The sequence below is a fragment of the Microtus oregoni genome, unplaced genomic scaffold (assembly GCF_018167655.1).
Source record: "Microtus oregoni isolate MIOR12 unplaced genomic scaffold, Mior012 000053F_ref0000044, whole genome shotgun sequence".
Taxonomy (NCBI): Eukaryota; Metazoa; Chordata; class Mammalia; order Rodentia; family Cricetidae; genus Microtus; species Microtus oregoni.
Window position 1 is genome coordinate 8,145,114 of NW_024543829.1, and position 17,276 is coordinate 8,162,389.

The 17,276-nt window shown below is 42.1% G+C and overlaps 1 protein-coding gene across 41 annotated transcripts in view; it reads right to left on the minus strand.

The window, feature by feature from the left end:
* Rims2 (regulating synaptic membrane exocytosis 2) overlaps nucleotides 1-17,276 on the minus strand; it is a 386,828-nt gene that overhangs the window by 14,436 nt on the left and 355,116 nt on the right. Inside the window, exon 1 of one of the 41 annotated variants that reach the window (XM_041637563.1) lies at nucleotides 13,333-13,789. The exons of the other annotated variants lie outside the window; for them this stretch is intronic. Coding sequence (XP_041493497.1) covers nucleotides 13,333-13,474 — 142 coding nt within the window. The 5' untranslated portion in view covers nucleotides 13,475-13,789. Of the gene's footprint in view, nucleotides 1-13,332; nucleotides 13,790-17,276 lie in introns of those variants that run through there. 41 annotated transcript variants of the gene reach the window in all.

A 17,276-nucleotide genomic window follows, 5' to 3' on the forward strand; every position in this document is an offset into this window, starting at 1 on the left:
GAGCGCTCCACCGGGCCCCAGCAGATACATAGGCCCAGGTGCAGACCACACCAGTTGGAAGAGCAGGCACAGGCACAAGCCACACCAGCTGGAAGAAAACATGAGTAAACAGCAGTATAAGTCAACAACCGCAAGTGTAATATGGCGCCACCAGAACTCAGCGGTCTTACAACAGCAAGGTCTGAGCAGCTGAAACGCAAGAAAATGAACTTAAAAAGGCTCTTAAAGAGGAAATGAAAAATTTCCTTAAAGAAGTTGAGGAAAAGGTGAAAAAAAACTTGGAAGAAATCAAGAAATCGTTTAAAGAAAGCAAAGAAAGCTGAGAAAAAAACCCAAACAACCAAAATAGGTGAAGGAAACTGTTCAAGACTTGAAAACAGAAATAAAAAGAAGAAAACAAAAACTGAAGGAATTCTGGAAATGGAAAATCTGGGGAAGCAAACAGGAACTATACATGCAAACATCATCAATGGAATAGAAGAGATGAAAAAGAATCTCAGGCATGGAAGATACAATAGAGGAGATAGATTTATCAGCTAAAGCCTAACACAAATACCCATGAAATATCAGAAGCCATGAAAAGAGCAAACTTAAAAATAATAGGGATAGAAGAAGAATTCCAGCTCAAAGGCACAGAAAACATATTCAACAAAATCATAGAAGAAAACTTTCCCAACCTAAGAAAAGATATGCTCATGAAAATACAAGAAGCTTACACAATACCAAATACACTGAACCCTCCCAAAAGTCCCCTCACCACATAATCAGCAAAACACTAAACATACAAAATAAAGAATTTTAAGAGCTACAAACAAGTAATATATAAAAGCAGACCTATCAGAATTACACCTGACTTCTCTATGGAGACTCTGAAAGCCAGAAGGTCCTGGATAAACATTTTAAGACATCCAAGGACCATGGATGCCAGTCTAGACTACTATATCCAGCAAAACTTCCAATCAACGTAGATGGAGAAAAAAGGTATTTCACAACAAAACCAGATTTAAACAATACCTATCCACAAATCCAGCCCTACAGAAAGTACTAGAACAAACTCTAGTGTAACAAACTCAGTTACATCCACAAAAACAAGGGCAATAAATAATCTCACAATAGCAAAACCCAAAGAAGGGGAACATACACACTTCCATTACAACCAACACAATAAAAAAATAATAGGAATTAACAATCACTGGTCAATAATATCTCTTAATATCAATGGACTCAATTCACCAATAAAAGACATAGATTAGGAGGGCTGGAGAGATGGCTCAGCGGTTAAGAGCATTGCCTGCTCTACCAAAGGTCCTGAGTTCAATTCCCAGCAACCACATGGTGGCTCATAACCATCTGTAATGAGGTCTGGTGCCCTCTTCTGGCCTTCAGGCATACAAACAGACAGAATGTTGTATACATAATAAATAAATATTAAAAAAAGACATAGATTAGCACAAGATCCATTCTTCTGTTGCATACAAGAAACACACCTCAACCTCAAAGACAGTGTAGAGGGTTGGAAAAGATTTTTCAATCAAATGATTCTAAGAAGCAATACAGTGTAGCTATCGTAATATCTAACAAAATAGACTTCAAACTAAAATTAATCAAGAGATGAAGGACATTTCATATTCATCAAGGGAAAAATCCATCAAGATAAGGTCTCAGTTCTGAACATCTATGCTCTAAATACATCACCCACATTTTTCAAAGAAACATTACTAGAGCTTAAATCACACATCAAATCCCACACATTAATAGTGGGAAACTCAACACTCCACTCTCACAAAAGGACAGGTCTGCCAGAGAGAACCTTAATAGAGAAACAAGGGAACTAACAGATGTTATGACTCAAATGGACTTAATAGATATCTATGGAACATTTCACCCAAGCACAAAAGAATATACCTTCTTCTCTTATTTTCATATATTTTTAATAACTTGCTATTTCGCTCTATTCCTCTTTGTTCACTGAGTATGAGCAGTCAGGAAAGGAAAATGTATAGATGATATCTAAGGTAAATAACATGGATTTCTTTTGTCAATGCATCATTTTTTATTCATTTTATTTACCAATCACAGATTCCCCTCCCACTTCTCCTTATCCCATTTGAATGGAGATGGAGGAGGAGTGGGGGAGGGGCGGAAGAACAAATGAGGAATAGAGCGAAATAGCAAGTTATTAAAATATATAAAAATAAGAGGTAAGCACATTGAGTTTAATAGCTAGCCTTTTAGCTACTGTTAACCATATTGTATAATCTAGTGATTTTTTAAAAAGGTTTTGTCTCGCCAATTTTCTTCCTGAGAAAACCATTCCACTCCTCCGCTGTAGAAGTTCAGTCTGTCACATGCCGCTCTCTACCTGCTTTGCAATCAGGGTGTAAGCATGTGGCTACAGCCCTGCAGCTGCAAATGTCACATCTCAAGCCACTGGGATCAAGACGATATACCACAGGCCTTGTCTAACCAGGGTGACAGCCAGAACACCTGACTTCTAGTGGGTCACACACATAGACTGACTCCCCGCCAAGGTGAAGGGTGAGCTGCGAGGTCTGTGGCTAGCAGCAATGCAGGCAGGTGGCTTCTACAGTGGCTGTGGGCAGCAAGCCTTGCTCCCAGGCTAGGTTTCCAGGCATTTGTAGACAGACATTCTATGGCCTGACCCAACTTCTGTTCAGCAAAAAGTTTTTTTTCTGTCTAACTGCCTGATCTCTGTTGATATTTTCTAAATAACAGAAGTCTTGCACTTGTTCCATCTCTCAGTGGATAAAGAGTGCATACCAGTTTATATAATGGCAATTCCAGGTGTAGTACAGAGACTGTGTGACATTCACACATTCTTCTACCTACAAAAATTTACCTACAGTTTCTTGGTTAATCAGTGTGCTCCCTTTCACGTCTATCAGTACCTTTTCATTTCCTGGGAAGTACATAGGAAGAAATTTGGGGCCAGGATGTTGATACACTCCATTAATCCCAGCACTCAGGAGGTAGAGGCAAGCAGTTTTCTATGAGTTCGAGGCCAGCCTGGTCTACAGAGTGAGTTCCAGGACAGCTAGGGCTGTTACACAGAGAAACCGTCTGGAAAAACCAAAACCAACCAAACTAAACCAACCAAAGCAAGCAAACAAACAAACAAAAAATCCCAAACCCAAGCAAACAAAAAAGAAAGCAACCTTGGTCATGCCTCCATTCACATCCATGTACTTGCTAGGGCTAGAATGTAAAGGGATATATGATACACATATATGTAACACATAATCATACAACTCCAACCTACATAAGTTTTTTATTTAGTAGGTGAGATAAGCTAGTAAATGAATTCCCAAGGTGATATGTGCTGAGATTGGTATCAGTGGCCATGCATCACTAGCGCTGCGAAATTTCTGTCAGTGAGAGAGATGCTCTATAACGGAGCAGTGGCCAATAAGGTCATCACTAGACACACGGGGCTACGGAGCACTTGAAATAGGCTCGAGCCTCGTGTACTGGATAACAGAGATCTACAGGTTCAGAAAAAAAGTGAAATATCTTAAATAGTTTCAATAAGAGAAGGGCTAACATAATATATTAAGTCTCAATAATACTCCAAGATATGTATTAGTATAGACTTTGCACATAAAAACAAGCTAAGCTAAAAGAAATTAAGTTTCTTACTTAGGTCGTTGACTAGGCAGAAGTGGAATTACCAATTCAAATCGAGGTCCACACAAGTTTTCTCCACCCAGAGAAGCTCTTGGGGTTTGCAGGAGAGCTCACAGGCGATGGACTGAGTACTGATGAACAACAGTGTACACACAGTAGCAATGGGAGAGATTGCACAGAGACAGAACTCTGGAGCAAGGGGGCCAGCTTCAGACATTCAGTAGTTAGATGTGGAAGGACTCAGAACAGCAGGACGAAGGCTTTCCTTAGAAGGAATGGGAATCTGGTTTGCTCTATATCAGTGGCTCTCAACTTTCCTAATACTGTGACCCTTTAATACAGTTCCTCGCGCTGTGGTGACCCCATCCATAGAATTATTTCTGCTGCTATCGCATAACTGTAAGTTGCTACTGCTATGGACTGTAATGTAAATATCTGTGTTTTCCCAAGTTCTTAGGTGACCCCTGTGAAAGGGCTGATGGACCCAAAGAGCTGCAGGGTGAAGACCATTGCTCTGGAGGCAGTGGAAGAGGACTGGCTCCAGAAAGCAGGAAGCAGGCGGGGATATTATCAGAGATTTCAGAGATAAGCCCAAACAACCAAGTTGCCAAAGAGAATGAGAAGACACAGAACTGAGAAATGATGGGAGGGAGCAAATATTCTTGGTGGAAACTGAAAACTCCAAGTTTTCTGGGTCACATTTGGTCAATAAATGTGTTTGTTTGTCCCAGATAATGTTGAGATTTTTACATTTTGCTGCCAATATTTTAAAGTTTAAGGGATTTATGGGAAAAAAAAACACAAGTTTACAATTGTGTTGAGGACAAAAAACAAAGTCACTGTGCCAACCCGGAACAGACAGCTTGGCATTGCCCAGAATAACCCCACCTCTGGATGGGCTCCCCCAGTTCTCAGCCCTTCCTTGCTCCTCTTCTGCCTCAAGGATCGATTTCACCCGTGCGGCAAAGACCCTAAAGGAGCAGCAATCACAATTGATCTGTTTATTTTCAATAGCGAAAATAATTTTCCTTGTGTTTTAGTCTCATGAAATAAAATCTAAATCAAGGTATTGGCTAGACAAAAGCAGCTACCTATGGGGGCGTCAGAGCAGCTCACAATGGTGCCCTTACCACTGCCCACAGAAGCCTATTACCAGTGCGATCTAAACCCCACATGAGGCCCTGGCCTCTGGGTATGTTAGTCAGGGCTAGACTGGCAATGAAATCTCTTCTCTGCAATTTTGGGATCAGGATTAAGAAAGGCACAGTTTACAGAATGGTGGAACTGTAACGCACGAATGCAGAAGTTACTTGCTAACATGGTTCACTGGACATGTGTTCTGGGTAACAGCAAAAGAGAGCCACGTGGGGGGGGGCAAAGCAGTCACGTGAGGTGGGAATGAGGGCAGGAAAGGGAAGAGGCTGCTCTGGATTTCTTTAGAGCAACGTGGTGCCTAGATGACTCTCTTTAGAGATTTGGTGAAAAGTCTCTGCAAAAACATTACTTACACACACATGCACAAACATTCCCATTTATTTCCAGATTTAAAAAGAGAACTATTTCCAAACTAAAAGTGAAACTATTATTTTACGCTAGCATTTTCTTTAAACAGCTCATCTTGTGAATACACGGCAGTAGGTAGATCTCCTGCCTCCCCAATCCAAAACCAGTACAACACAAGGTAGAATACAGAATAATCTTCTTTTTTTAAAAAAATTTATTTATTAAAGATTTCTGTCTCTTCCCCGCCACCGCCTCCCATTTCCCTCCCTCTCCCCCAATCAAGTCCCCCTCCCTCATCAGCCCAAAGAGCAATCAGGGTTTCCTGCCCTGTGGGAAGTCCAAGGACCATCCACCTCCATCCAGGTCTAGTAAGGTGAGCATCCAAACTGCCTAGGCTCCCACAAAGCCAGTACGTGGGATCAAAAACCCATTGCCATTGTTCTTGAGTTCTCAGTAGTCCTCATTGTCCACTATGTTCAGCGAGTCTGGTTTTATCCCAGGCTTTTTCAGATCCAGGCCAGCTAGCTGGCCTTGGTGAGTTTCCGATAGAACATCCCCATTGTCTCAAAGAAAAACATATAGGCATCCTCCTGAATATTAACCTTCATCAGGCGATGAAAGGAGACAGAGACAAAGACCCACATTGGAGCACCGGACAGAAATTTCAAGGTCCAAATCAGGAGCAGAAGGAGAGAGAGCACAAACAAGGAACTCAGGACCACGAGGGGTGCACCCACATACAGAATAATCTTCTTTAACCCATAATAATGACCTAGTATATCACAGCAGAGAGCCCTTTCACTGGGTGGATACAGTCCTTAGTAGCAAAGGGTGGATACAGTCCTGGATAGTGATGGGTGGTTGCCATGACAACTTCTTAGCCAGTTTCTTCTGTAAATCTTTGCATTACACAATGTCTCAACAGGGAAACTTCATCGCATTGTCCCATTGCTGGCTTTGATTTAATGAATCTAGTGAAGTATGAAGGCAAATTGGGGTCTACTTTGACTCCTATAATTAAGATTCCAATTACTTTAAGGCAGTGTTTCTCAAGCTATTGTCGTGACCCCTGTACACGCGAACTACCCTTTCACAGATGTTGTCCAAGACCACTGGAAAAAACATATTTACAACTCATAACAATAGCAAAATTACAGTTATGAAGTAGCAACAAAGTAATTCTATGGTTGGGGTCACCACAACTTGATGAACTATATTAAAGGGTCACAGCATTAGGAAAGTAGAGAACCATTGCTTTAAGGGCACTCTGGACCTAAGTCCTTTTGTATGTGTTGCTTTTGTTGGTTAATGAATAAAGAAGCTGCTTTGGCCTGTGATAGGGCAGAGTAGAGTTAGGTGGGAAAACCAAACTAAATGCTGGGAGAAAGAAGACACAGTCAGAGAGATGCTGGAAATTTGCCTGGTAAGCCACAGCCATGCGGCAACACACAGGTGAATAGAAATGGGTTAATTTAAGATGAAGAGCTTGCTAGGAATATGCTAGAGTCATTGGCCAAGCAGTGTTATAATTAATACAATTTCTGTGTGAGTATTTTGGGCCAGGGCAGCTGGGAACAAACAAACAGTCTCCCCCAATACCTAAGATACTGAAAGATGCTGATTCTTAGGTCAAATCTGAGTTGATGTGTTTATACATTTATGTTTTTTTTAACCTCCAAAATATCTTAGTTTACTTTGTCTGCCTTAAGTACAAATCTAATATAAAAATGTGTCCTTCTTAAATATTTAGACTCACTTAATGAAATGATATTTCATATAAAATTATAATGTAAGAAAAATGGTATCTATAAAAAAGATCGACAGTAGCTGTGGTAGTTTAAAAGAAAATGGTCCCAAAGGAACTGGCACACTAGATGTGGTCTTGTTGAACAAAGTTTGTGACTATGGAGGCAGGCTTTGAGGTCTCATATATGCTCAAGCCATGTCCAGTGTCTCAACCACTTCCTGTTGCCTGTATGCCAAGATATAGGAATCTCGACTACCTTTCCAGCACCATGTCCGACGGCATGTCATCATACCCCAGCCACCGAGCTCCCCATCATGATGATAATGGGCTAAACCTCTGAAACTGTAAGCTGCCTCCTCAAATGTTTTCCTTTATAAGAGTTGCCATGGTCATGGCGTCTCTTCACAGTAATAAAAACCTAACTAAGGCAGAAGTTGGTACCAGGGATGGGGTATTGCTGTGATAGGCCTGACCACAGTTTTATTTAGAGGCATCTGGACTTTGGTACTTTGGGTTAGGAAAACAGTGTCATGCTTTAAGTGTTGTCTACTGGGTCATACTAGGAGGAGAGGGGAAGACAGTGTTGCCCTGTGTGATCTGATCAACTGTGGAGGCTCACTCAAGAGGTTTCAGAGGAGAAGAATTTTACTATGTTGCCTAGAGAGCATTCTTCTGATATTTTGGTGAAGAATGTGGCTGCATTTTGCCCTTGTTTAAAGAGTCTGCCTGAGGCTAAAGTGAAGAGTTTTATATTAATTCCGCAGACAGAGGAAATCTCAGAAGAGCCTAGTATAGACTTTATTGTGTGGTTATTAGCAGTAACTCTAATGAAGATTATAATGAAAAGGAGCAGGATGAGCAGGGTAAATTCCAAAATGAAAATTGTGAAAAGGAAAGGAGCTCCAGGAAGTGGAACAGAACTAAATCCTGTGTTCAAGGAGATAGACAGATGAAGAAATGGAATAAAGGGAGTGGTGACCTCAGGACAAGATCCCACCCAACCAAGTTTTCAACTAGTGAAAAGGAATTAAGGCAGAGGCCAGCAGATTTCTGAGTTTGAGGTCAGTCTGGTCTACAGAACAAGTTCAAGGACAGTCAAGCTTAGGCAGTAAAGAAAACTATCGGAAAAAGAAAGCTGATGAAGATATAATTGAACAAGGGGACGTGTTCCAGCCCCAGCAAGCAGTGGAATTTGGCAGCTTTGACCACGTGGCTCTGGTTTTAGGGTTATGGAGAGAAGAAAGGGGCTACGGAATTTGCATGACTCTGAGAAGAGACTTTGAATTTGGGACTCTAAAACATGGCTGAGACTGTGACAGACTACGGGGACTTTTGAAGTTGGGATGAATGCATATTTGCATTGTGGTATTGTTACAAGTTTATGGGGGCCCAGTAGTAGAACATGGTGATTTGAAAGAAAATGGTCCCCAAAGGAAGTGACACTATTAAGAGGTGTGACCTGTTTGGAGTAGATGTATCTTGATAGAGGAAGTGTGTCACTGTGAAGGCGGGCTTTCAGGTCTCATATATGCTCAAGTCACACTCAGTTAATCAGTTATCTTCCTGTTGCCTGGAGGTCAATATGTAGAATTCTCCAGCTCCATATCTGCCTACATACCACCATACTCCCAGCTGCCATGCTCCCTGCCATGACGGTGATGGACTGCACCTCTGAACTGTAAGCTGCCACCTCAACTAGATGCTTTCCTTCGTAAGGGTTGCTGTGGTCACGGTGCATCTTCACAGTTATAGACACTTAACTAAGACAGCCGTCTCTGCATCTCTCTTGCCCCACTTTGGCTTCAGAAAGTGTGTAAATACTGTGATCAGACTTCAAAGCCCTAGATCACACACTGGGAAACAGTCTAGAGGGAGAGCTGGTTTTGCTTGTGTTCAGCTGAAATGGAAAAGCACAGGACAGCTACTCAGTGCTGGTGGCAGCACCTGCTTTCTGCACTTAGCAGGATGACCCTGGCAAGCATGGAGGATACTTTACTTCACCAGAGCAAAGGTGAAGCTCTGTTCCTCAGGAAAGACAGTATTACCAACTCCACACCAGAGCAGAGGTGAAGTTCTGTTCCTCAGGAAAGACAGTATTACCAACTTGACACCAGAGCAGAGGTGAAGCTCTGTTCCTCAGGAAAGACAGTATTACCAACTCGACACCAGAGCAGAGGTGAAGCTCTGTTCCTCAGGAAAGACAGTATTACCAACTCGACACCAGAGCAGAGGTGAAGCTCTGTTCCTCAGGAAAGACAGTATTACCAACTCGACACCAGAGCAGAGGTGAAGCTCTGTTCCTCAGGAAAGACAGTATTACCAACTCCACACCAGGATTCTCATCATCCCATTGAATGAACGGCCACCTAAGGTGTGTGTGTGTTTACATAAGTCCTGTTACTGAGCTGGTTTCTATCTAGCTCACAGTGGCCTCAAATGTGTGGTCCCCTTGCCTCTCACTCTCTTGTACCAGAGTGTCAGGTGTGCACCGCTGTGACCAGATGAAAGGATCTTTCCTTTAATAATCCTCACGGCCTCTATCATATGCAGATGGGGTTTTCCTTTGATAATCCTCATGGCCGCTATCATATGCAGATGGGGTTTCCTTGGTTTTCTAGTGATTCTTAAACTACTTTCATTTCTTTGTTGGTTTTCTTATGTTTTAATTTTCAAATGACTGGTACATAGAAGGAATTAAATGCTAACTTATTTAGTTACTTTGTGTGGAGTTGACAGGATCTTTTGTTCATGGTGGTCAAATTAAGTTTCAATTAGAGGTGGTAAGGTCTAAAATACTGGGGAAGTGAAATTTGTCACATAGTATAGACATAACGAACTAAGGACCATGAGCTTAAAACCGCAGGGAACATGGAGATGGCCTCTATGAGACTCTTATGCATCGGCAACTTTGCCACACTAACGTTTTTTTTCGTGGAATCAATGGATGGGAAACTGTAGGGTTGCTTCTACAATTACAAATGGAAGGGCATATTGCCTGAAATAGTTTCTATATTCTTGTAATTGCCCAAAATACTCAAATAGTCAATCAATTCTAATGGCTTATATCAGGAAGGAAGACTTACTGTTGGAACCAAATAGGTTACACAGAGAAAATATAACATGTTCAAAGAGGATAAAGATAAAATGGGAGAATATAATTTTAACAGGAAGAGTAGTCTTTCTATTAGTTTTCTCTAAAATAGCTCCAGAGCTATGGAGAATGTCTTTCTGGAATATACACAGGGCAGAGGATGAAAAAACAAACTTGCAAGTATGCGGAAAAGATGAAACAAAGACCAGTCTGTCTGCACAGTAAATTAACTTTGCTTCTAGCCTGACTCAAATCAGCCACACTGGGATTTGTTATCTGTAGGCAATGTGTTTACCTTCTCTGAGTCTATATTTTCACAAGAGCAAAACAACAAAAATAATCTTGAAGAATTCCCATGAAATAAAAGAAGGAAATACAGAGAAGCTACATGATTAATGCTAACCATTACTGGGCTCAGTTTTCAGGACCATAGCCTCCAACGAGGAGATGATACAATATAACAGCCATGAATCAACACTTAAAGCACGCAGTCAGCAGTGTAAACACTACGCCTTTATACCCCAATTCCACTACTTCCTAGCTGAGGAATCTGGACAAACAGTTTCCGAATATGTGCAGGATGTAGTTTTATGAGACTGGAAGCTCATATTACTGATGCCTGAATCAGCATTTCACACTCTCTCAGGGGACCCTTCTTTAATTCCTAAGGCAGGCTTTCTTCATGTCTCAATTACACTGCATCTTACCTCACTACCATTTGTTACGGTTAGGAAGAGTTGTTCCTATTTTCTTCGTTAGACCCTAAGAAGGTGAGACAGTGCACACTCTCACAGCTACAAACACATCAGGTGCCCTCCACGAGTATTTCTGAATACATGATTGGGAAGAATTTGGTCTCTTTAGTGATCTCTTGGGCACTTTCTGTAGAGAACGACAATGCCTAGGGACACTGTGTAAGAATGAGGTGAGAATTCAGCTATTGCACTATTTCTGGGGGACCTTTTAAATGATTTCAAAAAAAGGAAGAGAAGAAAAGGCAAACATGAGCGATATCCACCTGGTTTACTGAGCAGACTGATAATTTAGTCAATCACAGTGACTGGGAGATCACTGCTTCCATTAAATCAACTGTTCTCTATGAACTTGGAAGTCACCTTTGGAGGCATTTCCTTTTCTTGTGAGCTAGAATAGGTCTCACAGCTACGACTATAGTAACGTGTCTAAGCATGTTACCCACGTGAACTTCATGTGTTCTGCATGGGTGTCTCAACAGAACAAACATGACAGAGAAGTTCTGCTCTGGAAGCTTGGTGTCTAAGTCTCACAGAGCTGTGGGGATGTTGAACAGTTTCTGAAAACACAGGAATTGCGAGAGTCAAGCAGTGTCGTGAAGCCAAAGAAGTTAGATTGGATTCATTTCTCGTGGCTGTCAGTTGACTCTGGGCCAATAAAGGACTCATTCGTGCAGAGCCCCCTCCATGTTGCGAGCAGAGGCATATATGGAGCATTTAAAAATGCTACCATCCTTGTGGAACATTTTGTCTTGGCAACTCAAGAAGCAATATTATTGCACAGAGATCTGTTCCAGTTTCTCATGTGTATATGTAGAAACTTCCTTTGGGATTTGTCTTATGAGATACAGATAAGTGATTGTACTTCCAATTTTGAAAAATATCCACATTTTGTTTAAGCCTTTTTTACTGTCTCGAAAATGCTTTTAGAGTGGTATCTTGTAAACCCCCAAATCCTAGTAATTCCTGAAGAAGGGTTAGCTTATGTGGAGTAAACTCAAGATTGAGGAATTGGCATCAAACATGCTTAGAAATAAGTTTACAATAGTCTACATCTTATTTAAATATAGCTATTTTCAGACACACTTAACTTTGAATTATAGCTTCCATACTTACTAGGTTAGTGAGTGTGTGCAGTCAAGTATCCATAAAGAACAATCTAGAACCTGGGAGCTGAGCACACAGACTGTGCTTGTGACTCCAGACTTCAAGTGTTATCTCCACAGCCAACTGGCTGGTCAAGCTTGTGAATTTCTTCTTGCCTTAGCATCCTCACTTGTGAAACATGGCTAAAAAGGTTATGAGCCCTCAAGGCTAAACACTGTAGGACATAAGCAGTGCCTAGCAAATTAGGAGTTCCAAAAACCAGCTACAGTTATGGTTGTCCAGTTATTCAGTGAACTGATTTTTAATTGTTTGACTTTGTTCCTTTCCTAGAATTATAAATAAATCAGATATAAATGCACAAAACATAAAAACAAGGCTAAGGATGAAAACCAAAAGTCACAGTTACATAGGGAGTTACTCTAGTGTTACATCTGTATTTACGTGTCTTTGTTTATAGCAAATTAACATTCAACAGCAAGCCAGAAGAACCTTGGGCAGCTGCAGTGATCGGTCTGAAGACTGACCATAGCACCGATTGCTCGGCAGCTACCTTGTCCCTCCCTCTCCAGAGAAAGCATGGGAAACTAGAGCTGGGTGGATTCCTGGTAAGAAACGAAAGCAAGCACATCTTTAATTCTACACAGCAGAGTGATCAGGACAACCAGGTTGCTGTGGGTAGAGGCCTAGGACAGGCGCGGTTCGCAAACAGTATTTCTAACGTTATTACTCAGTTTCTAACATTATTATAAACATTAATTAGCTTATGAACAAAATTTTCAGTGTTGGTTGCCAAGTCTTATGAGAGTTCTTCATCAAGGAAAAGCAGGATCTGTAATTCAAAACTTCACGTAGGCCAGCAAATGTCTCGGTGAAAAGTTTGATATGGCCAGTCCCTTTTACCTACAGAGGCATTGTTGAACAGAAGAGACAGCCAACAGCCAGAATCACACACCGGCATCTAGAGAACCAAGTTCCGAGAGCACACAGTGCAATCGCTTCTTTAGTGTGTCCACTGTCTACCTGTCCGCCGCACAGTCCCCCCACCTCTGCACCCTGCTCTTGGCTGTCACAGGCTGGGACACCTCAAGTTTTGCTGCTGCCGTCCTCCTTAGTTTCCCGAGATTTCTGTCTTCCAGACTACATGCTGACTGACACACAGCCTGCAGACTTAGGAAATCACCAAAAGCAAATAGGGTGGGGGGCACCCAGGAGGCGCCGCCTGCCTCCATCCAGTCTTACAGACTCATTCAGCACCCAACTCCATAATTCAGTCTCACTAGGCCAACTATTTCCCGGGAGAGCCTGTAGAGCTCTAACAACCTGCAAACAGTGCTTCTCAGCCCAGTGCTCTAGGGGTCTTCCAGGCACAGTTCCCGCAGCGCAGAGGCTATTTTGCGTTCTTGCCTGAAGCCAACCCTCCCGCCACGGTTCCCAAAGGATCTACAACAGAAACGCTATCCAAGAGGGGAGGGAACAGCGGTCCTCACCTCCTTCCTCTTCTTCCAGGGAGTTCATGCAGGGAAAGTAGCCTGCTAGAGCTTCAAAGGAGGCGGAGAGGCTGCTCCGGCTCTGGGAGCGCTGCATGGAGCGCCCCGCGGCACCCGTGCCCCCCAAGCCCTGCCGGCCCATCTTGCTGGAGGACCCGCTTTTCCCGCGGTACAAGATACGAGGCGTCTTGGCGGCTGGCGCGCGGCGACCGCTGCGGTTCCAGAGCTGGGGAGTCGGGGGCCGGGCTGGTACCGCGGAACCCCAGGGTTCCGGTCCCTGTCTCCCCGACCCAACCCGGCTGGGATGTGGCCGGGACTTTGGCTTTGCTGGAGAGGGATCCGGAGGAAAGTCGTCTAGAGGAGCTGCCGCTCACTGTGGAAGTTCGAAGTGTCGCTAAGGGGAGCTGAGGATCCCGGAGGCTGGAGCCGCTTGCCCGGGCGCCCTCCCTCGCTGGGAGATGCTGCTGATGCTGAGCTTGCCGCCAATCAGCGGCTGGAGGGGGCGGCACCGCGGCACTGATGCTCGGCGCAACTCAGGTTCTGGCCTGCAGACCCCTGGTAGATGCCGCTGTTTCCCCCTTTGGCATGGCCAGCACCTGAGAATGGTGACTAATTATGTGTAATGAGCCTGGCAGCTCGGAGTGGTGATATGCAGGAAAATTCCTGGTAGCCTCTTTCCCTTAATTTCCCTTCAGCGGCTGTTCGCAGTCCTCAGGTGTGGATGAGAAACGCTATCTTAACAACATTTTAACCAGGTCTTATGAAAACCTACATTAACCCTTTCATTTTAACCCATTACATTTTAAAGTAACGGTAAAAAGTCAACAGGAGAGTTCTTTAGAAAGAGACATGAGAAGCAGCAAAGCCGGGGAAAAGCACAATGACGTTTGTAAAGTTAGTGTTCATTCCAAGAATCTCTGATTCTTTCTTCCTCTACATAAAGCAATCAGCTGCCCACTCTTGCTAAGAATAACACCATCAAGTGTAACAGCATGGTGAAAGGTTACATCTTAACATAAGTTTGGAAACAACACAGACTTACTAAAAAACAACACAGTTGATAAGCAAAGTTACCAGAATGTTTCTGCAAGATGGAAATCTCTGTCCCTGAGCACAAAGCAAATTTGATACACTTTACTAGGAGTGAGAAGAGAAATCTAAGTATATAAAACCTTAGGGAAGGCATTTACTCTCTCTATTTTCCTAAAGAGTCTCTCTCTCTCTCTCTCTCTCTCTCACACACACACACACACACACACACACACACACACCACTGATCTCACACGGGCACAGGTTTTTTATTTGAATTACCAGGAGATTCAAATGTTCAAGTTCAGTTAGTTAACTAAGCTTCTGGCAAATGCCAGGTATCCTGGTAGATGCTTAAATACAACAGTTTTCAAAGCAGTAGAAAGTCCCCCACTGAGACCAAAGTGAAGTAAGTGTGTGTGTGTGTGTGTGTGTGTGTGTGTATTGCCAGAAGACAGGAGTTAGCAAGCAGCAATAAATCGGTAGACAACATGATGTTAAAAGTGAAAATAAATGCAAACAGAGGCAAGGGCACGGGCGCACGGCGGTCTAGGAACACCATAGCTGTGACTGGCTGGGTGGCATTTGAGAAGAGAAGAGGTTTGAAGACAGTAGGAAGGAGGACCTATAGGCTGGAGAGAAGCCAAGGGTGGAGCAGAGAAAAGGGATGGGCCACACAGAATAGGTTAAAGCTTGGCTGTCAGACATGGCTGTTCAGGAGGGATGAGAATGCCCACACGGAACAATACTCTCACCTCTTCCTAAAGACGCAAAACCTTCAGCACAAAAAAACTGCCACTCTAACAAAAAGGTTGTTATTTAGACCAAGTTTTCCTGTTTTTCAGCTAAACATGCATCCTTTCTTGTTAATATTCCCACAGCTGGGAGTCCAGTCTCCTTTTCAGTATTCACTCTGTTACTATCAACAGCACAAAGAACAGATGCAGATCAGAGAGCTCTAGGAACATGTTTTCATACACACCAGTTTAACTGAAAGAATGGGAGCTGTTTACCATTAAACAAAAATTCCATCATAGGAACAGAGAAAAACTCACAGACGTATAGAAGCGGGAAGGATTTGTTGAAAGTCATCTTATATTTTCTGGACTGTCAGTCATGATGTCAGTGAGTGCTGAAAATAACTGACTAGCATTCCACCAGTGATTTATTCATTTATTTTAAAATCTTCTGTGACTGTGACTGAGTATATATGTGTGCGTGTGTAAATGTATGCTTGTATGTGTATGTATGTATGTATGTATGTATGTATGTGTGTATGTGTGAGTGTATGTGCGCCTGCACACATCTGAGTGCTGGTGCCTTCAGAGGTCAAAGCATGAGATTCCCCCCAGAGCTGGAGTTACAGGTGGTTGTGAGTCACCTGATGTGGATGCTGGGAACCAAACTCAGGTCCTCTGGGAAAGCAGCAGTGCTCTTGACCACTGAGTCATCTTTGCAGTTTTTGGTCAAATTTTTAAATAATGAAAATCAAATAAAATCATCAGAGTTCAGCTCGGAAACTCAGGCCAAGGGAGAAAGGCTACTTTACTTGGGGGAAGAAGGGTTTAAGGAAAAAAGAACGAACACATACAGAGATGGATCGCAACATGATCAGATAACTCTAGTTTCACATGGTAATTTAGAGCATAATCTGAAATTATTGAGGAAAATTGGATTCTACTTTATTAGTCCTATGCGCAATTGCTTTAAAAATATTTCTAGTTTCACATAAAGATATGTATTTAATGATATTTAGCACTCTTTGCACTTCTGTTTTTGAGATGGGTCTCATTATGTAGCCCAGACTCACCTCAGATTTAGAATCTTGCTGCCCCAGTCTCTTGAGTGCTGGGAACACAGAGTGTACCAACATATGTGAGCTGTTTGCACATTTTTATCAAGCCCAGTTATTAGTCCCTGTTCTGTTCAGACACATCTACTGTCATCCCTGGTGAATTCAAAATGCATATAATCAAACTACTAATAAAATTGGAAATTGTCCAAATACAAGACACAATGTAAATGTGGTCCATGCATATGTAGTCTAGCATGTGTAGCTACATGGTTAGCACACGCATATGCAGTCTATGTGTAGCTACACATTGTACATATTTTTGCATTTACTTCTCAAATGATGAGCCACTATATTTCATTACATAGAAACAAGTATATGTCTAGAATATTATAATCCAGGATCCCAACTTATTTTTAATTCTCTTATCCATCCAAACATAATGAGAGATTGGAGTCACAAACATAATAAATTGCTTTCTAAAAATAAAATCCTGAAAAATTCCACTAGAAAACATGTACAGCATCTTTCAGAATAGACAAAAATGTTTTGCATAGGCTAGTAAAGTAGGCTACTTGATAACTCCAGGCCAATGTATTTTATAGATATATTTATAAAAACACAGCACACTGATATGTCAAGTGTTGCATCAACCCTAGCAGTACCTTCTGTGCAGACGTGATGGAAAAGGCTCACGTATGATACATGCTTACTGAGGGAGTGCAGGTCTGTGTCCTGCACGGCTGACTTCAGGTTAATGTCTGCATACCATGTCACAGATGTTACATGTGCTCATGTGTAACTAAGACAGTGGAAAGACATAGAAAACAGAACTGATAAATATGATTGTACTGTAAATTTCTTCACCAAATATAAATGCGGACAATCCAACCTTAAAGTCATACTGCTTATTTTACCTCCAGAGTTAGGTTAAATCTATATTTGCTTCCCGTATAAAACATAACAAATATTATAGATACCAGACCATACTATGAAATCTGAAGTGAACAATCTTTTTTTTCTCATTCCTAGTCTTATGTCAATATGGTAGAAATAAGGCCTAAACTTCGGAAATTTTCAAAGGTATTTTTAGTTTTTATTTGGCAGATTTTGAAAGTAAAAA